Source organism: Halichoerus grypus, chromosome 2 (assembly GCF_964656455.1).
Source record: "Halichoerus grypus chromosome 2, mHalGry1.hap1.1, whole genome shotgun sequence".
In the NCBI taxonomy this organism is placed as follows: Eukaryota; Metazoa; Chordata; class Mammalia; order Carnivora; family Phocidae; genus Halichoerus; species Halichoerus grypus.
The window spans coordinates 152,098,843-152,123,081 of NC_135713.1; the positions used below are offsets into that span (position 1 = coordinate 152,098,843).

General features: G+C 53.9%; 2 protein-coding genes across 3 annotated transcripts; both read left to right on the plus strand.

The window, feature by feature from the left end:
* Positions 1-12,546: 12,546 nt before the first annotated feature.
* On the plus strand, positions 12,547-20,077 carry TNFSF12 (TNF superfamily member 12). 2 transcript variants are annotated; one of them, XM_036066361.2, is made up of 7 exons: positions 12,547-13,216; positions 13,374-13,424; positions 13,932-14,007; positions 14,694-14,747; positions 14,833-14,868; positions 19,023-19,147; positions 19,331-20,077. In XM_036066361.2, exons 1-7 carry the CDS (start codon positions 13,058-13,060, stop codon positions 19,580-19,582), a joined length of 753 nt encoding a protein of 250 aa, XP_035922254.1. In that variant the 5' UTR covers positions 12,547-13,057; the 3' UTR covers positions 19,583-20,077. The 2 variants fall into 2 exon arrangements, with proteins under 2 accessions (XP_035922254.1, XP_035922255.1); XM_036066362.2 differs by having other exon boundaries at positions 12,939-13,216; positions 13,377-13,424.
* Positions 20,078-20,775: 698 nt separating this feature from the next.
* TNFSF13 (TNF superfamily member 13) lies at positions 20,776-23,859 on the plus strand. Its single transcript, XM_036066360.2, has 6 exons — positions 20,776-21,538; positions 21,898-21,976; positions 22,110-22,157; positions 22,302-22,420; positions 22,638-22,776; positions 22,983-23,859. Exons 1-6 carry the CDS (start codon positions 21,281-21,283, stop codon positions 23,090-23,092), a joined length of 753 nt encoding a protein of 250 aa, XP_035922253.1. The 5' UTR covers positions 20,776-21,280; the 3' UTR covers positions 23,093-23,859.
* Positions 23,860-24,239: the final 380 nt, after the last annotated feature.

Sequence of the window (24,239 nt, forward strand, 5' to 3'; positions counted from 1 at the left end):
AACTCGAATGGCTCGGCTACAGATAAGGCGGAGGCTTTAAATCCGGCTGGTCTGAGGGCCATGCTTCGGTTTCAGGCTCAGGCTCCGTCCAGGGGATCCCCCCCCCTTCAGGGCCTGAGCAGGACATGGAAGCTGTGGGAACTGAGGCAGAAGATTCCCTCCCTAGAGGGGAGGTCCCACACCAGCAGCTGCGGAGCATGACCCGAAATGCAAATTCTCCTTCCCAGACCTGCAGAATCCGAGACTCCGGGGAGGGGGAGACAGGAGCTGGTGTTTTAACAAGCCCTCTAGCTGATTCGGATGCACGCTAAAATTCGCCCTTGAGCTTCAGGGAGGAGCCATGCGCTGCCGAAAAACAACAGACAGAAATCAGAGACCCAGTTCTAGCCCTTGACTCCTTGGGTTTCTGCATATTTGCCTTACCTCTCTGAGTCTACCATTTTCATCTATAAAATGGGTATCATAGGATCACCAGAGGAGTTTGCTGTAAGGATTCAATTAAATAAGACTGTAGACATACGGTGACAAGCAGGATGCCTGGGACACACGACAAAGGCCCGGTAAATGTCAGCGATCACCCTCACGACCACTTGTAATCCGTCCCCTCAGTAGAACAGCTGTGCAGATTTGGGCAAGGCCCCCAGCTTCTCGGCCTCGTTTTATTGTTTTATTTTGTAACATGCAGATAACAGCCCTCGCCTCCCAGCCTTTGGAAAAATCAAGGAAGATAAAATAGGAAAGCAGTGTTTTCTCTGAGCTAAAACATTAAACTATGCAACGCGAAGTAAAACACAGGAGTTAAAAAAATATCCAGCCTCGGGGAGCCGGGCCGGCTCAGTCGGTAGAGCCTGGGACTCTTGATCTGGGGGTCGTGAGTTCGAGCCCCACGCTGGGTGTGGATCCTATGTAAAAAAAAAAAAGAAAAGAAAAGAAAAGAGGGGCACCTGGGTGGCTCAGTCTGTTAAGTGTCTGACTCTTGGTTTCGGCTCAGGTCATGATCTCAGGGTCCTGGGATCGAGTCCCACGTCGGGCTCCCTGCTCCACCAGGGAGTCTGCTTCTCCATCTCCCTCTGCCCCTCCCCCCTGCTTGTGCTCTCTCGCTCTCAAATCAATCAATCAATCTTGGTGGAAAAAAAGGAGTATATGGTGAAAATTCTCTCTCTTAGCACAGACCGCCAGCTACCCAATTCCTTTTCTGCAGAAGAAACTGTTGGCACTTTCTCGTGTCTCCTTCCAGACCCTTCGGCTGTGCATGTATAGGATGTGTGTGTATGTTTCGTGGTTTTGTTTTCCACTTAACTGTATATGTTAGGGCTTGCTTCTTAAACGGCTGTAATGTGTGCATTAGGTTTTGTCCAGTTTTTCTGCCAGAAACAATTGTATCATGAAAAAAATACACCGCTTTAAAGTGGGTCACGGGGTGACCCCAACTGTGCACTTCCGGAAGAATCCTGCCACCAGCCAGGCCTGATTTCTTCTGGGCCTGTTTTCCCATTTGAGACCCGGATTGCTGGGTGGTCCACCCAAGGCCTTACCCAAGGCCAGAAACCAGGGGAGATCAGAACCAGGTTTCTCGTTTCCCAGCTCACTGCTGGTCAAGGGGTTAGTGGTTATATGGCTGTTGGTAGATACGCTTTTTTTTTGCTAATTTGTGCATTTACATTTGACATCCCAAAAGGGTCTGAGCAGGTGCCACACATTCTCTCCTGCTTAGAGCAAGGCTGGCTGGTCTGGCCCATCATAGCCAAGCTAGACCTGAGTCAAGCTGCAGCTCAGGGTCAAGGCGGAGGCAGGTGCCAAGGGCCGGGGACCAACACATCCAGGTCTGAGCTTGAGGACAGAGAACCAGTAGGGGGGTCCAATGCCTACACCATCTGAGAGCCTGGCCCCCTCCGGACACTCAGTTCTTGTCTGGGCTGAGTCTTCGTTTGGAGCAGGTATGAAATGGATGGAGAGCTAGGATTAAAGTAAAAATCTTGTGACCCAGGAATCTCTGAAATAGTCCCAGAAGGTACAGAGGCAAAGAAGCAGGTGAAGGTCAGGCGGGTGAATGCCCATCTAGCCTTGAAATGCTGACCCCTCCTCCTTGTTCACCAAACCCTCCCTAGTCTTCACAGCTAGGTCCTCTTTTTGTTTGTTTGTTTGTTTTTTAAAAATTTTATTTATTGGGGCGTTTGGGTGGCTCAGTTGGTTAAGCGGCTGCCTTCGGCTCAGGTCATGATCCTGGAGTCCCGGGATCGAGTCCCGCATCGGGCTCCCTGCTCGGCGGGGAGTCTGCTTCTCCCTCTGACCCTCCCCCCTCTCGTGTGCTTTCTCTCTCTCTCTCAAATAAATAAATAAAATCTTTTAAAAAAAAGATTTTATTTATTTATTTGACAGAGAGAGACAGTGAGAGAGGGAACCCAAGCAGGGGGAATAGCAGAGGGAGAGGGAGAAGCAGGATCCCCACCAAGCAGGGAGCCCGATGCGGGGCTCGATCCCAGGACCCCGGGATCATGACCTGAGCCGAAGGCAGACGCTTAACGACTGAGCCACCCAGGCGCCCCACAGCTAGGTCCTCTTTCCCGTCCTCAGGAAAGTAATGGAACCGGCGGAGAGAGAGGAGGTCTGAATTCAGGTTTGAATTCTGGTGCCTCTGCTTCCCGATTGTAGCATCCGGAGCAAAATCACTCATTCGCTGATGCAGGAAATATTTACAGAGTGCCTGCTTTGCTTAAGGCGTTAGGCAGGTTCTGGGAAACAAAGGTAAACGAGTCACAGTTCCTGCACCCATGAAACTGACAATGCAGAGTCGGATGAGTGACGTGATGGTGAGCGCGGGGCAGCTAGGATGCAGAGGGAGGCCCTCACCAGGGAGAGCACGGGCAGAGAGCCTGAAAGGTCCCTTGGAGAATTCCTTGGGACCAACCAAGGGAAAGAAACCATTCATTCATCAAATAAACAAGGTGCTTACTGTGTGCCCGGGACCAAGCAAGCCACCAGACATACAATGGTGCCCAAGGCAGACTTGGCTTCCACACTTGGGGAACTCTACACTCCAGCGAGGGGACAATAGATATAAATTGTGGTCAAGACAAGGAGGGAAACACAGTGTCATGAACAAGAAGACAGGGGGAGGGGATACAGAGGTAGGGGCGGGGGGCACAGGGGAGATGAGAAAGAACCTTGGGGTGTTGGACCAGAAGGAGAAGTAACACTACAAATTTATTCTATAATATTTACATACCCTATCTCTGACAAAGGGCCCGAGAATCAGTGCCGTTTCCAGGAGTATGGGGTTCTCCTGTGACATTGGTTTCCCAATACCCTTCTCTGTGACAAGAAAGACAAGAAACAGAGTTCCTTGCAGAAATGGCTGCCGATCCCGGCCGGGGCTGGTGCTGAGAAAGTACATAGTGTGCCTGGAACATCTTATTGTGACAGAGAGAGAGAGAGACGGACACAGAGAAGGAGGAGGAGGAGGAAGGCAGGAAGTGGGGAAGGAAGAGCTCAGAAACGGAAGAGGACCCGGGAACCAGATGGAAAAATCGCCTGCTGGATAAATTTGGAACAATCGAAGTATTAAAACGGATAACGACTTAATGGATTATACTACATTTAAAAAAATTTACATGAATAACGAGTGCCTGCTTGTACTAAAAATAAAAACAAATAATAAATGGGGGAGAACGGAAATCACAGTAGGACGCAGTTAAGAAATGCAGAATGAAGACATCTATTTTGAAACCAACAGAGAAATTGTTGATTCAGGCAAGAAGCATTAACGGACGCTGACATCTTTAGGTGGATGTTCGTTGGAGAACGGGATTCTGGAGAAGGGTCTCAAATGTGTCTCCACAGTCTGTTTGTACGTTACAAAGACGAAAAGGGTCACCTGAGGGTAGAGAAGCCTGGCGCACGTGACCTCAACCAAAGGGATCACAGTTCACATGGCCAGTGATGGAATGAATTGATGTCCTCTGTCTCCATTTGGTCTGTTGTCACGAGTTCCTGAAACCAGCTCCAGAACCAGGTGAAAGGAGCCCCCTGTCACCCACACCCGACTTTATGTTAATAAGGTTATGTTAATGAGAGCCCTTAAGGACGGGCAGGTGGCCCGGGGAATCCACCTCATGATTGGAGGGTCGGAACTTTCAGCCCCACCTCCCAGCCTCCAGGGAGGGGAGAGGAGCTGAAGATTGAGCTCAGTCACCAATGATTGATGATGACTTGGTCACTCCGGCTGTTAAGAGTTGTAGCCCTTTGTCCTAAAATCTTAGTAAGGACACTGTTTTCTTGAGTTCTGTGAGCTGCTCTAGCAAATCAGTCGAACCTGGGGAGGAAGTCGTGGGAGCTTCTGCTTATAGAGACGGTCAGGCAGAAGCACGAGGGTCTCAAGCGTGTGGGGGCGGGGACGGCCTTGTGGGACGGAGCCCCTTCCTTCACCTGTAGGATCCCACGCTACCTCCACGTGGAGCGTGGAATTGAGTCGTGGGGCGCTCAGCTGGTGTCACAGAAACCCACATACCTGGTGTTGGGAGCAAAGCAGTGAAGGAGGGCAGGTACGCAGGAAGGGAGCTTGTCCTTTACACATTCTATAAAACGACTGACGGTCCTCCAAAATATCCACGTCCCAGGGGCGCCCGGCAGTCTCTGTCGGTGGAGTGTGCGACTCTTGAGCTCGGGGTTGTGAGTTCGAGCCCCGCCTTGGGTGTAGAGGTGACTTTAAATGAAAAATCAAGGGGCGCCTGGGTGGCTCAGTTAAGCGACTGCCTTCGGCTCAGGTCATGATCCCAGAGTCCTGGGATCGAGCCCCGCATCGGGCTCCCTGCTCACCAGGAAACCTGCTTCTCCCTCTCACACTCCCCCTGCCTGTGTTCCCTCTCTCACTATGTCTCTCTCTGTCAAATAAATAAACAAAATCTTAAAAAAAAAAAAAAAAAGAAAAATCAACTTAAAAAAAATTTTTTTTAAAAGCATTCCACATGTAAGATACCCTGGGGTGAATTCAGTATCAGTTCTGGAGTGTCGATGTAAACTCTTGTAAAAACAAAATTCAACCAAGTCCATTTGAAGATGTCATTGATTTTTTTATTTTTTTTAAATAATCTCTGCCCAACGTGGGGCTCAAACTCACCACCCGGGGATCAAGAGTTGCATGCACGGGGCCCCTGCGTGGCTCAGTCGGTGAAGCGTCTGCCTTTGGCTCAGGTCATGATCTCAGGGTCCTGGGATCAAGTCCCACATTGGGCTCCCTGCTCAGTGGGGAGCCTGCCACTCCCCCTGCTTGTGCTCTCTCTCTCTCTCTGTCAAATAATCTTAAAAGAAAAAAAGAGTCGCACACTCCACCGACTGAACCAGCCACGCACCCCTCTCCTTGGCTTTATTAAACGATTCATGAATAGGACAGGAGCACCCCATCTAGCAGGGAAGAGAGACTCTCTCTGAGCGGTGGTAGAAAATGGAAGGCTCTTATAGGAGGGTGGGGCCAGAAGGTTATTCGTTAAAGAAAAGGATTGTTCCAGGCAGGTCAGCTTTCTAGGGGAGAAGCCAGGTGTCTTATCCTGCGCATGGCCTCATCCTTCCTAGGGCGATGGGGACAGCCCTGGTGACCCACTCTAGTGCAGACCGAAAACGCCCTAGCTGATGGCTAGGCTACATTTCTGGGGGAGGTTGAACTGCAGTGAGATGGTGTATGGAGCCCTGCTTTGGGGCCTCTGATGTCTTTTTTTTTTTTTTTTTTTTTTTAACACATTTGACAAACTTTTGCTGGCACTGAAAATAGGCTGGCCGGCTGAACCTTCCCAGCCCTCCCGCCCTTACGACCGTGGGAAATTCCTTCTCTGCACGTGAGTGATGTGAATCAAACCAGGCCTCAAAACAACAACAACAACAACAACAAAACCACCTGATTTTCTCTCATTATCATGGTAGAAGATTTGAGAAGAAAAGCGTAAAAAGCCCGAGGAAAACAAATCCTACTGGCAGATTTCCTTTCAGTACTTTTCCTACGCGTCCCCCTTTTCCCAAGTCACTTCCAATCGGTGTCCAAAAAAATGCAAGTTAATTTTCATTTTGGCCGCAAACCAAGAACAGAAAGGTTAAATGTACTGAATTAGTTTTTCAAGCCAAAGTTAAAGGCTCTGAGGATGATGTCTCCAAGGGTCCTAATCCCTGTTTTTTTCCATTAGCAGGTGTGAGCCCAGGCCTGGAAGAGGCCTCCGAGCGGCTTTCTCTCCCCTCGGCTTCCTGCTTTACCATTTTTTTTTCTTTCTACAAACCCGAGTGCTGCCTTCACTTGATAGCAAATCCATCAGAACAGAGACTATTACGATGGAAAACAAGGCTGCCTCATCCCTTCCCACCCTGTCCCACCCCGCTCCACCCCTGCGGCCCAGAAGCAAGCCCTGGTAAAGGTTTCTGTTTCTATTTCTTGCGGAAATTATTTCCAAAATCCTAGCTAAAATGTGCATCCTTCGATTTCTTTCTATATCATCTGTAGTGAATACTGACTTTGCAACACAAAACTTGAGGCATTTAAGTAGGTCTGCTTTCTCTCCCACTCTTCCCAAGGATGAGTCTTTGTATAAATATTTTTGGGTTTTTTTAAAAGATTTTTTAATTTAGGGGCTCCTGGGTGGCTCAGTCAGTTAAGCGTCTGCCTTCGGCTCAGGTCATGATCCTGGGGTCTGGGATTGAGTCCCGGCATCGGGCTCCCTGCTCAGCTGGGAGACAGCTTCTCCCTCTGCTCCTCCCCCTGCTTGTGCTCTCTTTCCGTGTCGAATAAATAAATAAAATATTTCAAAAATAATAATAAAAAATAAAATAAAATAAAACCTTGAGAAAAAAGGGGGGAAAAACTTTCTTCTTCAGTTTTGGAATTTCCCTAGAGATTCTAATTGTTTTTCTTTCTTCTTGTATTCTTTACCTATATCATATCTTTATTTTTAAATTTTTAAAAAAGTTTTGTTTAGGGCGCCTGGGTGGCTCAGATGGTTAAGCGTCTGCCTTCGGCTCAGGTCATGATCCCAGGGTCCTGGGATCAAGCCCCGCATCAGGCTCCCTGCTCGGCAGGAAGCCTGCTTCTCCCTCTCCCACTCCCCCTGCTTGTGTTCCTGCTCTCGCTATCTCTCTGTCTGTCAAATAAACAAATAAATAAATAAAAATCTAAAAAAAAAAAAAGATTTAAAAAATAAATAAATAAAATAAAAAGTTTTGTTTATTTAAGTCATCTCTACACCCAGTGTGGGGCTCGAACTCACAACCCCTAGATCAAGAGTCGCACGCTCCACCGAGCGAGCCAGCCAGGTGCCCGTTTACTTTTTTCCAAGTTAAAATTCATGACATTTAGTCAATTCAAGCCCCATTTTGCCTCCTCTTCCAATGAGAACTCATTACTGCTCAGTTTTCATCAAGGCCCTCATCCGAGTTAGAGCTGCTATTTCCTGAATATCCTGTTGTCTTTTTTTCTGATGTATCCCCACATTTTGGGGAACATAGCCGCAGTTTTCTAGGGAAGGGTGGGTAGAGGCCTACTTCGCAAGTCAGCACTGGTCTTTATTCTGTCCTTACACTTGGGGATCGTTGGGCTCCATATAGAATGCTAGATAGAGATTCTTCTCTCTCAGATGGTAGCCCGGAAACAGGGGTGCATGAACACCTGCTTCGGGGGTCCCCAATAGACCAGGTTCGGCCACTCACCGCTGACAAAATCCAAAGGCAGAGAGAAGAGCGGTGGGGAAACAAGAAAAGATTTATTTCAGTGAGGCCGGCGCCGGGAAGACAGTGGACCAGCGTCTCAAACACTGTCTCCCAAGTGCTGAAAATACTTGTAGGGTTAGGTGAGGAAAATGTGGGGCCGGGGTCGGAGTGTGCGGGCAAGCAGTGCAGGTGGCAGTGAAGGTCAAGGTCGATCACTATCTTGGGGTCACTCATGGGTGGGGGTCTTGCTGGCTCAGGGCAGTCCTTATCCCTTGAAGGGTAATTTCGGTTCCCTTCAGGGGTTGCCTTACTCGCAGGGTCTTTTGCCCCAAATTAAAAGGTGGGCTGGAAAGGAGATCGCGATCAGCTAGAAAGTTCGAGGTCAACATGGAGGTGGTTGAGGCCCTCATTCCAAAACTGCAGGCATTTCTTTCTTCAATCTTCTAAGATTCAGTGCGATTGGTGAAAAATCTAGTTGTTTTGGTTCTTGTTCCTTTGGAGAGGAATTGTTTTTTTTTCTCTTTAGAAACTCTTAATATTAACCCCTTTAGTCTTGATGTTGTGAAATTTCATGAGGAAGTCTCTACATGCAGATAATTTTTTTATTCATTATCTCTTTTTTTGGTGCAAAAAGATGATTTTTTGACAGAGAGAGACACAGCGAGAGAAGGAACACAAGCAGGGGGAGTGGGAGAGGGAGAAGCAGGCTTCCCACTGAGCAGGGAGCCCAGTGCGGGGCTCGATCCCAGGACCCTGAGATCATGACCTGAGCCGAAGGCGGACTCAACCGACGAGCCACCCAGGTGCCCCTAGAGTTTTTTCCTTAACCTTTTTTTTTTTTTAAGATTTTATTTTTAAGTAATCTCTACACCCAACGTGGGACTCGAACTTAAAACGCCCAGATCAAGAGTCACACTCTCCACTGGCTGAGCCAACAGGTGCTCCATAAAAATACAATGTTTAATAGAAGGATTATAAAACAGAGCTGAGGGGCCCTTGGCTGGCTCAGTGAGTGGAGCACGTGACTCTTGATCTCTGGGTCATGGGTTTGAGACACGTTTTGGGTGTAGAGATTACTAAAAAAAAAATAAGCTGTTTTTGCAACCACATTTTTAGCCACTGAGAAATATTTGTTTTCTGATTGTTCCTTTTTCATATAGCATCCTCTTCTTGTGTTATGGATGTTTATGAGGGGTTCTCTCTGTACTCTGCATCGTAGTCATACCTCGCAGTTATTGTGGGTTCAGTTCCAAACCACAGCAATAAAGCAAGTCGAATGAGTATTTTGGTTTCCTAGTGCGTATAAAAGTTATGTTTACATAATACTATAGTCTATTAAGTGTGCAATAGCTAGGAACTAACAGCTTATATGGCTTAAAAAGTGTTGGGGCACCTGGCTGGCTCAGTCCGTGGAGTCCATGGTCTCCAGGTTATGAGTTCAAGCCCCATGCTGGGCATGGAGATCACTCAAAAAAAAAAAGGGGGGGGGGCTAAAAAAAAAAAAAGGAAAGCTAACCATCATCTGAACTTTCAGCAAGTCATAATCACTGATCCTAGGTCACCACAATAAATATAAATATAGTGAAAAAGTTTGAAATATTGTGTGAATTCCCAAAATGTGACATAGAGTCACAAAGTGAGCAAATGCTGTTGGAAAAATGGTGCCGACAGACGCAAGAGAGTGAAACACAGTCAATGAGTTATGCATGTGTCTCTGTTTCCTCCAGTCCCCATCTTCTTGTTTATTTGTCTTTCTTTGCATGCTCCTCGTTCTCGTATGCGTGGTGATCATTGGTAATATTTCATAAAGAACTACCAAGGTATCCTGGGTTTCCTCTGCTGGTACGTAAATTATGATATTTTCCCTCTAGGGTTCTCTCTGGTTGGAAATTCTGCCTAGGAAATCTTCGTGGATTAGGATAGGATAAGACACATCGACCGGGGGCGCCTGGGTGGCTCAGTCGATTAAGCTTCTGCCTTTGGCTCAGGTCATGATCCCAGGGTCCTGGGATTGAGTCCCGAGCCCCACTTTGGGCTCCCTGCTCAGCGGGGAGGCTGCTTCTCTCTCTGCTTCTCCCCCTGCTTGTGCTCTCTCTCTCTCTCTCTGTCAAATAAATAAATAAAATCTTAAAAAAAAAAAAAACGACACATCCACTGAAGAGCTTCAGTTGGGGTGGAGAGGGTTGATTGATGGTCAGCTGTCAGATTGTGGATCACCCCAAAAGCTAGAATAAAAAAACATTTATTCTGGATTGCCAAGGCTTAACTTCCCTCAGACAATTGGTTCAATTTCTTTGGGGACAAGCTGTCTGCCATTCTGTCCGAGGGAGGGAAATGCCTTCCGGGTGAGGAGCAGAAGTGGGGTCATCAGCTGGTGCTGTTGGCCTGTCTTTGCAGACCTTCACTCATTTCCAGAATTTCACTCCCACCTCTCCTGCTTTCCTTTGCCTGCTGATCGGGGAAATTGCCTCTCCTGGGCAGCCTAAGCAACTAGGCTCGACTGGCAAACCCCCTCCATCTTTGCAGTGTTGCTTCTTTTTGTATTCTCTACTTTTCCTGAGGAAGGATTGGAGACAAAGGAGTATGCCTTACCCAGAGTCAGATACCTTGTTTTACTTTCTAATCGTTCCACACGCCCAGTATCCAGACAGATGGAGGCCTGTGGTAATGGCTCATTCATCAAACTCAGTGGAAATCGAGGAAGTATTTACTGAACACCAGAGCTCTGTCCCAAAGACAGGGCTTGCTTGTTTATTTATTTTTTATTTTATTTATTTCTATATAATTTCAGTAATCTCTACACCCAACTTGGGGGCTCAAACTTACAACCCCAAGATCAAGAATCTCGTGCTCCACCGACTGAGCCACCCAGGCGCCCCTGCATCGTCCCTTTCTCACGTCATTTGTGTGTACCCCAATAACCCCAACCATAGCTATGAAGCACAGAACAACACGGAGACCCTCTTGTATGAAAAGGAAAGTCACACGTTTGAAGTACAATGAAACTTAAATCAGTGCCATTAAGTTACATAGATCCCGAAAATGATCAGAATTCACTCTGGGCTTTCCACCAAAGTGTCTTGGGCTTCTTCCTTTTCTCCCTGTTACAAATGTCATCCACTAGAATCCCAGATCTGTTCAGTCATTCCAGAAATATTTATTGAGTGCTCCCTGTTTGCCAGACATTGTGCTAGGCACCAAGGATAAACAGAAGAGAAGACATGTGGTCCCTGTCCCCTCGGAGCATTTAGTTCAATCACCCAAGAGATGCTTATTAAACATCCATTATGATCAAGTCGCTGCAGGGTGACAACTGAAGCCACCGGCCGGGGACACTTAGATCTTTGTTGACATGACTATTCCTGTCTTCGCTGGCGTAAATAGTATTCTAAGAGACATTCACCCGGGAAGATGAATGTTGCAAATTAACTTTATTGCTTATTCCAGGAACTTCCTGAAAGACCCATCAACTCTTTAATGGAAAACATCAGCTGACTCCCAGGCACCTGGATAGCTCTGGCTGTAGGTCTGAGAGCATGTGACTGTTGGTTTCAGGGTCGTGAGTTAAGCCCCACGTTGGGTATAGGGCTTATTAAAAACAAAACAAAACAAAAAAAAACCCCAAACCCCACAATCAATCAGGAGTGCCTGGCTGGCTCAGTGGGTAGAGCATGCAACTCTTGATCTCTTGGTCATGAGTTTAAACTTCATATTGGGCATAGAGATTACTTAAAAAAAAAAATCAGCTGATTTTCAATAGAAATGTCTATCAACTGACAATTTACACCTTAACACTGTTTGAGCCCCTCACTTTGCTATGTAAATTCTACACGATTAAACCATAACCCTTACCTACCCTAATCAACCGCTGCTCTTACCCCAGCTTGGAAAGACCTGCTTTAAACCAGACTTCAATGTCTCAATAAATTTTGTGGGTTTGCCCATCTCCCTATGAGGTGTTGTCAGACCTTTGAGGGACAAGCAGTAAACCCTGCTTTGTCTTATCAACAGGTTGTTCTAGTGATATTTGGGGAATCGGCTTTGACAAGGTGCCGGGAACATAGTGAATAAAATCCTCACGGAATTTACATTCTAGACACAGACAATAAGCAAAAACCAGGAAATATGTAATTTTATACTTTACAATGTCGATGGGGAGATAGTAGCCAGGCCGATCATTACAAATTTTGACAGCTGAGAAAGAGAGGGCACCAGAAGGCACAACGTGGGCAGTTCGGGTCCTCGTGAGAAAAGATGGTCTGGAAAACTCTCCGAAATGACTAACGGGGGAGAGGGTGGTCTGAGTGTGCCAAGTAAGGAGACTGAAGGTGTTGAGACCCTGAGACAGGGAGGGGGCTCAGCCGATTCCAGAACACAAAGGAAACCAACAAGACCAGAAGGCGGGGAGAGGGCAGGACTGAGCAGAGCCCCAAGGCAGAAGCCTCTCCAGAAACTTCCTTAGAACCACAGCTTCACCGGAGCCAATTAGTACTCTCTGCAACAGAGTTGCTTTCTGATACTTTTCACTGCAAATGTGCATAAGTGAACGCTACAGGTTAAATGCATTTTTGAGAGTCTTGCTGTTCACACAAGTGTCTTCATGGCAAAAGGGGTCCAGCTTTGACCAAATTCATGCATCGGGCTCTTGGAGCGCCCGTGGAACTCACTCAAGCCCTATGCTTAGCGGAAGCGGCCCCTGTGTTTCCAGAGAGAGGCATTAGGGGAACCCGCCGACTGGGGGCGGGGGCGGAGGCTGGCACGAGGGCGGGCCACAAGCTCGCTCTGTCTACCGCAGGACGCCGAAGTTTTCATCAACTCCCAACTGATCTGCCGAAAGAAGTGAGCACATGACCCGTGTGAATGATGTCCTCAGGCTCTTTTCCAGTTTCGTGCACGGAAGTATTGTCCTTCGGTGCAGCCGATAAAATCCAAGCGGCCCTCGGCCCTAACCACGCTGCCGGGTCATCCCAGTCCGGGACCCGAAATCGACGGTCGCTCCGGGGGCAGGACTGGCCCCGTCGGAGGCGCGGGGGTCCCGCCGCCTCTCTCTCTCTCTCCCCCCTCCTTCCTCCGCACCCGGGCCTGGGTGGAGTCCCCGCGCGCGGCGCCCCCGCTCCCGCTCCCCGGCCGGCCCTCCGCGCCCGGGGCCCCTCCCGCGATCCCGGGCCCCGCGGGCCTCCTCCCGGGGTCGGCGCTCGGCGGCCCGCGGCTCAGCGCCCCCGCCGCGTCCCGCTTCCTGTGCGCTCCCCTCCCGGGCGCGTCCGTCGCCCCTCCTTCTCGGCCGCCCGCTCCGCCCGCCGGCTCCCCGGCCCCCGCCCCCGCGGGTCCCGGGCCGGGGGTGGGGGGGGCCGCGAGGCAGGCACAGCCCCCCGCCCCCATGGCCGCCCGTCGGAGCCAGAGGCGGAGGGGGCGCCGGGGGGAGCCGGGCACCGCCCTGCTGGCGCCGCTCGCGCTCGGCCTGGGCCTGGCGCTGGCCTGCCTCGGCCTCCTGCTGGCCGCGGTCAGCCTGGGGAGCCGGGCATCGGCGCCCGCCCAGGTGAGGCCCTGCGGCGCAGCGCTCCCGGGGCCGGCGGGGAGCCGAGGCTGCGAGGCAGCGGACGGGGCCGGGTGGGCTGAGGGCACGGGGCCAGGAAGAGGGGTGGAGGGTGAGATGTCAGGTGGAGAGGGACGGGGTGACGCTGCCTCCTTCCCAGCAGGAGCCTTCCCAGGGGGAGCTGGTGGCGGAGGAGGACCCGGACCCGCCGGTGAGTGGCCGTGGGTGCCGGGCGCGCGCTGCTGGGCGTGGGGAGTGCGCGCGAGCCGAGGGCGCAGGGTGTGCCCCTGGCCGTGCCAACTGCGTGTGTGCGGGGGTGTGCACCGCCGTGCGCGCGTATGTGAGCGGAGAGGGAGGGAGGGTGCCGCTGTGTGGAGGGGGTTTGTGTCGCCCGAGTCCGGAGTGTTTATTGGCTGTGGGTGAAGTGGGGGTATGGGATGGGGGGGAGCCTGCCGCCGAGGAGGGATGCTGGTGAGGTGTGCACACAGCCTGGGTGCGGGCGCCTGGGCACTGTGCTGACCGCGCCGAAGGGTCTGTGCCGGTTCTGTGTGGTGGGCGGCTTGGGGGACCGGGGGACCCCAGGACCTGGCCTCCCTAAGACTTGCGTGCCTGGTGCTAGCTGGTGCCTCTCCCGACGGGGGGGCCCCCTGTCGGTCTCAGCTTAGCCTCGGGTAGTTCCCGCAAGACCCCGGTTTAGCCCTGCCCTTAATTCGCCTAGGAACTGAATCCCCAGACAGAGGAAAGCCAGGATCCTGGGCCTTTCCTGAAGAGGCTGGTTCGGCCTCGCAGAAATGGTGAGCATCCCTTTATCCACCCTTCAGGAATAATCGTAGTGGCCAGTGTGCAGTGGCTTCTGCGCTCATTATTGCTTTCGTTCATCCTCACAGCCCCACGGAGTGGGCAGAATCAAAACCATCATCCTCACTTATGCTCGGGATGGAGAAACTGAGGCACAGACAGGGTGTGTGGGGGGGGCGGAGTTCAGAGTCAGGCAGCTATTCGGTGGAGACGCAAACCTAGAATTCTGGACCTCTCTCTGAAGCCCCTCCCATCCCATGGACCTGCTTCTCACTTGAGATCCTACGCCAGATATGGAGGAGGGGATGGCCCAGGGTTAGGAGATGGAGACAAGGTGGGGGAGGCAGAGGCAGGGGTCCCCGTAAGCAGAGAGGCTTGTGAATGGGATGACCACGTGACTGTATGTACAGGTTTGCACAGGACTGTCCCCGCTTACGACTGTTATCTCCCTGCGATTATTAATACCAACCCTTTTGCTCTCAGAAACAACCCAGTTTGGGTGATAAATGATGCAGTCATTCTGCTTATGGAGGGAGGTCTGGCCTGAGGCTCTGAGGCCAGGAGTCTGGACAAGAATAAGGATGCTGGGGCTCTGAGAGGGAGGCGGGGCTGGGGAGTGGCTCCTGGGCCCCCCAGAGTAAGGAGGTGCTATATTCCCCATGTCTCTTTCCTTGATTCTCAGCACCTAAAGGCCGGAAAACGCGGGCTCGCAGAGTCATTGCAGCGCATTATGAAGGTGGGTGATGGGTGATACCTGCCCAGGGAGATGGGGTGGTGGCGGGCCGGGGCAGGTCTCAACAACCCTTTCTTGTGCCTTACAGTTCACCCACGACCGGGACAGGACGGAGCGCAGGCCGGTGAGACCCCATTCCCGCCTCTGAGCTCTCCCCGCCAACTCGCACAGCACTGGCCTCCTGGGAAAGGAGCCCCTCCAAACCTTTCACTTCCCACTGCCCTCCCTGCCTTCAGCCTGGGAACCCCAGAAGCCAGTTCAAGAAGATCCTCAGGGAGGGCTCGGTTCTCTCAGTTCCCAAACCTGGTCTCTGTCTGTGACCTGGGCATGAGAACCCAGGCAGACTCCCCGCACCCAACCACCAGCCCTGATGCTTGTGCAAGAAGCACATTTGAATCTTCCCTCTCCGCCCCCCCCACCTCGTCTTCCGTGAGTCTTCACGCTCTGACCATTTTTCTTAAAATGTTTCTACCGGGCTCCTTTTGCATCCCTACCCCACCTCCCATCTCAGCACTAGGATCTCAGAACCGCAAACCCAGTCTCTAACCCCTTCCCCATCCCAGCCCCTCCCCACCCCTTGGCTCCGTCCCACCTATGTTGCCAAGCTAAGGCCCTCGCAACTCACTGTCATCATAACCCTGCTTCTCTGCCTGGCTGCAGCCTCTCCGTGGTCTGGTCTCAACCTCTTCTCCCTGCACACTTGGCCTGACACCCCTCCCTGCCAATGTGCTTCTTCTGGATTTTGCACACACTGTGCCCTCCCCTGGAATGTCCTTCCATGGGACAGGCCAGGAGGCAAGACAGGAGGGTGGCTTGGTCTAGGGGGCCTGGCAGCCGAGATGGAGCCATGTAGCTTGAAGATAGGGCTTGCTTATGGGTTGGATGTGCAGGGGGAAGGCAAGGGAAGGGATCAAAGTGACCTCTAGATTTTTAACTTGGGCGTCCTTGGGAATAATGATGCCATTTAATGGGGATGGGGTTTCCTGGGGAAGAAATAGGCTGGGAGGTACGTGAATTAAGAATGGAATTTCAGATCTCCTACTAAACCAAGTGAAGTAATAATAAATGAGTGAGTTCCGCAGACAGATGGCTGGGTCAGGACGCCAGCCGTCAGGAACCGTAGCTGTACGGATGGTGTTTAGAGCTCCAGGGTTGGATGAGGCACCAGGGGGGAAGAGGGGCCCCAAGAGTGAGGCCCTGGGGCTGTGAGACATCCGGAAGTGGCGCAGAAGAGGAGAACCCAGCGGAGACTGAGAAGCAGATGGACAGAAGGGAAGAAAGTCGGGGAGGAGAGGGGCCTGTGATCTGAGAGAAGATGCGGTCTCACCAGTGAGGGTGTGGCTGTGCTGAATGCAGCTGAGAGGTCACATGATTTGACCATGGGGGTTTGGTAACCTAAAAAGTCAGCTGGTGACCTTGGCCAGGGCGGTTTCAGTGGTGCGGTTAGGATAGAAGCCAGTGTGGACGGGGTGAAGAGAAAATGGGAAAGAGGAATTGGAGTTAGGGACAACCCTTTCCAGAAGTTTCTCTGGGATGAGCAGAGCAGTGGGCCAGTGGCTGGAAGGAGATGTGGAGGGAGGAAAAATTCAGTCCTTCTGGGGATAAGCAGTACTATAGGGATCTTAGCTAACATTTACTGAATGTCCCGTTCGTCTAGAGCTCCTAATGGTCCTAAAAGGAAGATACTCTGATCAGCTCCATTTTACAGATGGAGGTTACTTACCCTGCCCGAGGCCATGACGATACTCAGTGGCGGGACCAGGATTCGAAGCTTGCTAGAGTGTGCTTGTGTACTGGACATGCCCGGCGCAGGGGTGGGGGGGGGCCCACAGGGCAGTGTCCAGGATGGGGGCAAGGGGTGGGTTCCAGAACAAAGGGAGGGACACATTATCCCATCATCACAAGAGGGGCAGTCGAGAATGTGGGCACAGGTCAGTTTTTGGCTCTGGTCGGGGGAGGCGGGGGAGCCCTTGCCTGACGACTTCTGGATCCCCTGGAGAATGAGGGAGATGGGCAGGAGGTGCGAGGAGCGAGGGTACAAAATCCTTGCCTCGATGAGTACCAGAGCAAGCTCAGTGGGCAAGAGAAGGAGGGTTGCCAGGCAGTAAAGAATGTCCATCTGAGGCTTGTGGTTGCGACGCGGAGGGACCCCGCGGTCTCAGGCACACCATGCCCTTTAGCCACAACCAGCCTTTCCTCCAGCTGGTTCCATAGTGGGGAATGTCCTCCCTCCTCTCCCCCTGCTCTTCATGCCCCGGGCCAGCCCTCCTCCCCTCCGGATGGACCATTCAGTGGAGTAGTTACCCAGACATTCATCCCTCCGCTGCTGAGAACCTGCTGTTTTAAGGAGCAGGCTCAACGCCCACAGGGAATGATACCCAGACCTAGTCTCGAAAGATGACCGTCTAGGAGAGGAGACAAGCATATAAATTTGGGAATCACAGTATGCTGTGACAAGGGCAATAAGGAAAGCATCCAGAGGTACACGGTAGCGTAGAGGAAGACAAACAACTTTACAATGGAGTCAGGACTCCTTCCCCAAGAAGGCGTGGTGGGCCTTGAAGCATGAATCTAAGATGGACACGGGGTCAAGGACGTTCCAGGTAGAAGGAACCACTTGTGCCAAAGCCCCGAGTTGGGCAAGAGTATGATGAGCTGCTTGGTGTGCTTGGAGGGAGGTGCTCGCCGACAGCATGGGTGGGGGGCCGTGAGCTTGGAGGAGAATAGGGAGCCAGGCCCCAAGGGGAGTCTGGAAGTCATCCTGAGGTCAAAGCAAGCAAAGGCAGGCTCCCATCCGCGTTTTAGAAGGACGCGTGTAGGGAATAAACTGGAGCAGGAAGAAGGTGCACGAGGGAGTCGGCCGAGGAGGGAGGCTGAGAAGAATCCCAGCCGGAGTGCCAGGGGCCGGGCGGGGAGGGAGACAGGGCGCAGGGATTGAGGTGGCAGAACAGGTAGGAACTGGAAATTGGGGAATCAAATGGGTTAGGATGAGGGACGGCTGGGGAAGGCCGCTGCCGCTGAGCGAGGCCCAGGAGAGCAGGGGGTGGATCCAGACAAAGCCAGAGCTCTGGGCCCTGTTGGCCGCCCCCTCTGGCCTCCCAGCGGTGTTCGCCGGGCGCCCACTCGGAGCAGGCCCGGCGCTGCGTGCCACACCACGGTGGTGAATAAGACCGTGCTGGGACCCCACACTTGCACCTCGGTAAATCAGCCGGAGGATTTCCCGGGTGAAGGAAACAGGGTGGCGTGGGGAAGAGACGAGAGGCAGGGCTGGGACTGGCTGTTTGGAACTGGGGGCCCAGGGAAGGAAGGCTGTCAGCTGAGTCGGGATCTGAAGGGAGGAAGGTCCTTGGTGTGTGCAGGGGCGGGGTGGGGCGGGGCGGGGGGCAGGAAGACAGTGGGAGTCCTGTGATGGACCGGGTGGCCCGGGGAGGACCCGGGAAGCCACCTGAGCTCCTGCTCCATCGTTTTATTATTCATCTTCTTGGCCATGACCTTAGCTCTAGGTTTTTTAAATTTTTTGGTACGGTTTTATTGAGCTTTACTTCCCATACAATTCACACATGTGAAGTGTACGATTCGGTGGTTTTTAGTCTTAGTCTGGTCACACAGTTGCAGCCATCAGCATGGGAAGACACCCTGTAGCTTTTAGTCGGCACCCCTGTTTCTCCCACACACGCCCCCAGCTCCAAGCACCCACCGATCTACTTTTTGTCTCTATGTATTTATTTTCTGGAAATTTCATAGAAATCACATAATACGTGGTCCTTTGGGACTGGCTTCTTTCATTTAGCATAATGCTTTCAGTTCGTCCACAGGATAGCATTTTTCTTTTTAATGGCTGAATAATATCCCGTTCTATACCTGTACCACTGTTTTCCTTATCCACTCACCGTCCGTCCGATGGACATTTGGGTACCAATTTGTTATTTTTAATATTTGTAATCCAAGTACTGTACGATTCAAGTGCAGGACGTAGACATTCTCAAAAGAGGCAAACAGCAGAGACACGAAATACCAAAGCCCCCCCCCGGTGCTTCTCCTTCCATCTGGCTTTTCTCCCCAGAAGTGGCGGGTGCCACCTTGCTCCTTACCGCCCTGGTCACAGACACGTGTAAACGCCGCATGTCTTCACGCACACTTCCTGTTACACCACGGGTTCCTCCCTGGCCCCGCACCCATCTCTGCATCTTCTGGGCAAAGGGGGCCCCCGAGCCTTATGTACTGAACGGGTCCCCGGGGAGTGTGAGAGAGTCCTGATCTCTGGTCACCACCCTTCAGGTGTGGACGGCACGGTGAGCGGCTGGGAAGAGGCGAAAATCAACAGCTCCAACCCACTGCGCTATGACCGCCAGAGCGGGGAGTTTCTCGTCGTGCGGGCCGGGCTCTATTACCTGTACTGTCAGGTAAGGCCCACCTGGCTCCACGGTACAGCAGGGACTGTGGGTCTGGGGGGCCGGGGGCGAGCCAGAGTGGGGAGGGGAGCTCAGGGCTGGGGCCCGATGGGCCCCCTGGGGGGCCAAGGCTGCTGGAAATTGAGGCGTGGCCAGCAGAGGCCTGGACTCCGCTGCCTCCCGCCCGCCTGGCAGGTGCACTTTGACGAGGGGAAGGCTGTCTACCTGAAGCTGGACTTGCTCGTGGATGACGCGCTGGCCCTGCGCTGCCTGGAGGAGTTCTCGGCCACGGCCGCCAGCGCCGTGGGGCCCCAGCTCCGCCTCTGCCAGGTGTCTGGGCTGTTGCCCCTCCGGCCAGGGTCCTCCCTGCGGATCCGCACCCTCCCCTGGGCCCATCTCAAGGCCGCCCCCTTCCTCACCTACTTTGGACTCTTCCAGGTTCACTGAGGGGCCCTGGTGGCGCCCCTACCGCGGCTGTCTCGGTGCGCCCCTCCCCCCGTGCGCCCCCCCTTCTCCCCTGTTCCCCCCCCACCTGCCCGCCCTCTGCAGGCTGCTTGGACTTGTTCACGTTTGTTTCCACGCCACGTAGATAATCCCGTTCTCCTCTGACGCCCCCCCTCCACCTCACTAGCTCCTGAACCCCTAGTCTTTCGTCGCCCCCATTAATCTCCTGACCCCTGCCCTGGCCACAACCCCCCAGGACACTGTGTCTACTCTACTCTGGGTGAGGATGGGTCCCCAACCCCCCCCCCACCTTCAGGCACTAATAGGGGCTGGATGCCAGGGAGCCTGGGACTAGGCCGGGAGTTCCCAAACGCGAGGGCTAAGAGCAAGCCAAGCTCCTTCCCTGATAATTCCCTGTGGATTTTTAAGAAGCAGATATTATTTTTATTATTATTGTGACAAAATGTTGATAAGTGGATATTAAAGAGAATAAACCACGGTCTCTCTCTTCCTTGGGGCTTAAGGAACATTTCTCAGGGTAGTGGAGGGCTACGGGAAGGGGGTCTGGGCATCCAGGAGTGGGGTGCGGGAGGGCTGGGATGCCAGGGCAATGTACGGGCTCGGGAGTGGGGACCCGCCTGCCTCTGACCCCTGAGGCATGAGCAGAGAGTGGAAAGGCAAACTGCCAGAAAAAAAAAATCAATCCTCTGCCCAAGGTCCAGCAGAAGCTGCCTCATTTACCTAGGAGGCGGGCTTCCTCCTGCGGGTAATCCCTGGCTGGGAGGAGCAGGGGCCCTTCCTCTTGGCAGCCTCGGGACGTTCAGCGGGGCTGCCACCAGCCCTGGCTGGGATGTGGGGTGGGAGCAGGCCCGAAGGGGAGCTCAGGGTCAGGAAGCAGGACGCAGGGCCCGGGAACATGGGAACACGGGCCCTGGGTCCAGGGGAGGAATCCTACAGTGGTAGGGTGCTTGGGGCTGTCTCTTTCTCTCTCTGACCAGGGCCTTATGTAAGAGCTTTTCTCGGGAAACAGGAAGTTCTCCTTGCCAAGTTCAGCACAGGGAGTAGTGCTGGCCTATTCCAACACACCCGGCCTGGCCTTAACCCCAGAACTCAGCCAGTTTCTTGCTTCCGCGACCCTGGTTCTCCTTTCCATCTACCCGCCCCGCCCCCCCCCGCCCGCCGCCCCTCCTTTTCCACCTTCAGTCATACCCAAAGATCTCTCGTGTGGCTGAGCCAGAGGGTCTTTACCCCCTCACCCCTGGACCCCCAAGGCTGCCCAGCTTGCCCCTTCATCCCTGCTCTTGGCACCATGCCCCGGAGCCAGCCACCCTTCCCTCCCCCACTTCTGGGGCCGTCCCAGGGTTCCTGTGCTCGGCCGCTCCTCCTGGGTGTCACTGGCAGTCCTGTCCTTCCTCGAGAGACTGGGACCAAGTCCTCCTGAGGCTGGAGGAGGGTGTGTGTGTGTGTGTGTGTGTGTGTGTGTCCGGAGGGGGCGTCTGGAGACAACACCGGCCCGACGGCGGGGTGCCAGGAGCACCAACAGTGCCCCTTGCTGGCTCTCCTCCTCCCTTTTTAATTCTCAAGTTCCTTTTTATTCCTCCCTTGCGTAACGCTCTTCTTCCCTTCTGTACCCCCACCCTCCCCACCACCTCCCTGCCACCCCACTCCTGAGGCTGCAGCCTTCGGCAGGGTCCCCAGCTCATGCCAGCCTCGTTTCCTTCCTTGCTAGCCCCCAAAGGGCCCCCGGGAGACATGGGTGGCCCGGCCCGAGAGCCGGCACTCTCAGTCGCCCTCTGGTTGAGTTGGGGGGCAGCTCTGGGGGCTGTGGCTTGTGCCCTGGCTCTGCTGACCCAACAAACAGAGCTGCAAAATCTAAGGAGAGAGGTGGCTCGGCTGCAGAGGGCCGGAGGGCCCTCCGAGAAGGAGGAAGGGCATCCATGGCTGAGCCTCCAGGAGCAGGTGAGTGAGGGGAGAAGGGGGTCGGGGAGAAGAGTTTGGGTGCCAGGGCCATCTTGGGGCCTCCTGAGTCTAGCCTCGTGGTCTGTAAAGTTTTGAGTAGGTGTAGGAGAGGGTCCCAGGTTTGGAGGTCAAGGGGGCAACCATTCCAGGAAAGGAAATTGTTAAAGATTAATGCTTCTCATGCCTACCAGATCCTGGAGGACAGCCAGCACCAAGACTCAGGTCGCTGGGGATAAGGGCATGAGTGATGTGAGGCGCTCCTCGGGCTGGGGAGTGGGGAGGCGGGGCGGGGCTGGGAGGAAAAGCTGTCGGGGGACCCTTGCTTCTTAGCCTAACCCTGACCCTCTTTCCACGAACAGAGCCCTGATGCCCTGGAAGCCTGGGAGAATGGGGAGAGAGCCCGGAGAAAGAGAGCAGCGCTCACGCATAAGCAGAAGAGTGAGGCCTCCGGGGAGCGGCAGGGGTGGGAGGTGATCAAGCAGCAGGGGGATCTGGAGATTGTTCCCCGGAGCCAGGGGGAGGGGGGAGGGGACAGGTGGGCATTGCTTAGATCTCCTTCTTCTTTCCTCAGAGAAGCATTCCGTTCTGCACCTTGTCCCCATCAACATCACCTCCAAGGGTGAGCACTACTTTAAATAATGGCTCTGGGGGAGGGGCAAGATCAGGGAACTTTGGGGCTGACACCTGGGCCCAAGAGAATCCTAGCAATGAAAAGTCTCTGAGAATGCCCAGAAGTCCTGATTGCCATACTCCTCACCTCCAGAGGACTCCGACGTGACAGAGGTGATGTGGCAACCGGCCCTTAAGCGTGGGAGAGGTCTGGAGGCCCAAGGATATGTTGTTCGAGTCTGGGATGCTGGGGTCTATCTGCTCTATAGTCAGGTAATCCCACACATACCCTAAGCCTTGACTGGGGGCCATGGGGTCTGTTCTCCCAGGGCCTGAATGCCCTGGTACTGAGGGTTCCCAACGCCTCTGTTCATACCAAACTTCGAAGACCCTCCTTCCTTCCTTGGCTCCGTCATCCAGGCTCCGGAGGCCTCCCAGCCCTGAGCCATGCTTTCTCACTTCCTTCAGCTTCTCCTCCATCCCCCGTCAGGTCCTGTTCCATGATGTGACTTTCACCATGGGTCAGGTGGTGTCTCGGGAGGGCCAGGGAAGGCAGGAGACTCTCTTCCGATGTGTCCGAAGCATGCCCTCCAACCCAGACTGGGCCTACAACAGCTGCTACAGCGCAGGTGAGAGCCCCGTGGGCAGTGGAGGGCAGGTGTGAGAGGAGCAGGGTGTCTGTGACCCCCGGGGGGCCAGAAGCCTGGGTGGATAGGTGGATCTGGGGGATGCAGGCCAGGAAGCAGGAGGAAGGCTGAGCCGGAGAAGGGAGGAGAGGCACCAGAGAGTCTGCGGGACTGTGCTTCACGGAGTGTGTATTTTCTCCGTTTCTCAGGTGTCTTCCACCTACACCAAGGGGATATTCTGAGTGTCACCATCCCCCGGGGGAGGGCGAAACTCAGCCTCTCTCCGCATGGAACCTTCCTGGGGTTAGTGAAACTGTGATTAGGATATGGATGGTGGTGTTGAGCTCGGAAGATGAGGGTGGGTACAAATCGGAGACAGCCAAGAGCGAATAGGAGCGGACGCCTCTTCTGGGTTTGACGGGAACCGTGGGTTTGACGGCTCATCAATCTCCGCTCCTCCCTTTTCCCGACCCACCCCCACCCTCACCCCGTAGACTTTGATTTCATGGATATTAAAGAGGTGTATATCTTGCTTTTGTCCCCCAACCAGCCCCACATTCTCGAGGGGGGGGGCGGGGGGGGTGGGCAATGCCAGGCCTTATCTGGACCTACTTTGGGTCCCACTGGAATGCTTCCAGAACAGCACCACCACCTAGCGGCAGTTTGAGAGAACCAGCCTGCGTGTTGGCACGAGTCCACGAAGCCTCCCTCCACTCGGGAAGACTCGTGGTTCCCTGTGCCACACCTCTCCCCAGGTACCCGCTGCCTCCTCGCTCCACAAGAAGCCTAACCCCCACTTCCCAGCACTGTCTCCGGGGGTGTGTTTATTAGGCGGCCGTCTGCAGGGGGGGCCGACGACGACGGTCCCTTTGCAGCCCCATTACTGCTCGGGTGCCAAGTTCTGCCCTTCCTGCTCTCCACGCCCCTGGCGTAGCGGGCCCCTCCAAGCCCCTCTGGGCGGGGACGGGGGTCCGGGGAGCCTTGGGTAAATCGTGCGCCCTAACGCTGGTCTGCCTTCACTCCTCTGGGGTCTTTCTTTCTGCTCAAGACCTGCTTGGACTTAAATAAAAGAATGAACGACTTCCATTCCCCTCGCTGCCTTGCCTAGCCCCGGGATCTCCCTGCCCTCCCGGCTCTCCCCCGGCGCGGCCCACGGGACCCAGGTTCCGCGAGCCCCGACGTTCGGGCCCGCAAGCGCCCGGAAGGGACTACGCGGCGGGACACGCAGCGTTGCGGGGGGGGGGGGGGGGGTTGACACGCAGGCGCAAACCGGAGAGAGGCGGGCCCTCGCGTGGCCCGGAGCAGCGGGAGTGCGCAGGCGCAGCCCCGCACGGGGCTCGGGGGCGGGACGGTCCCTTGGCGTCTACGCTCTCGGGTAGGCGGGACTAGGCGCGTGCTGGCCGCGCCGGCGCTGTTCGCCGGGTGTGACGTACAAATCGTGCGCCGCCAGCGCCGGTGGGCCTGGG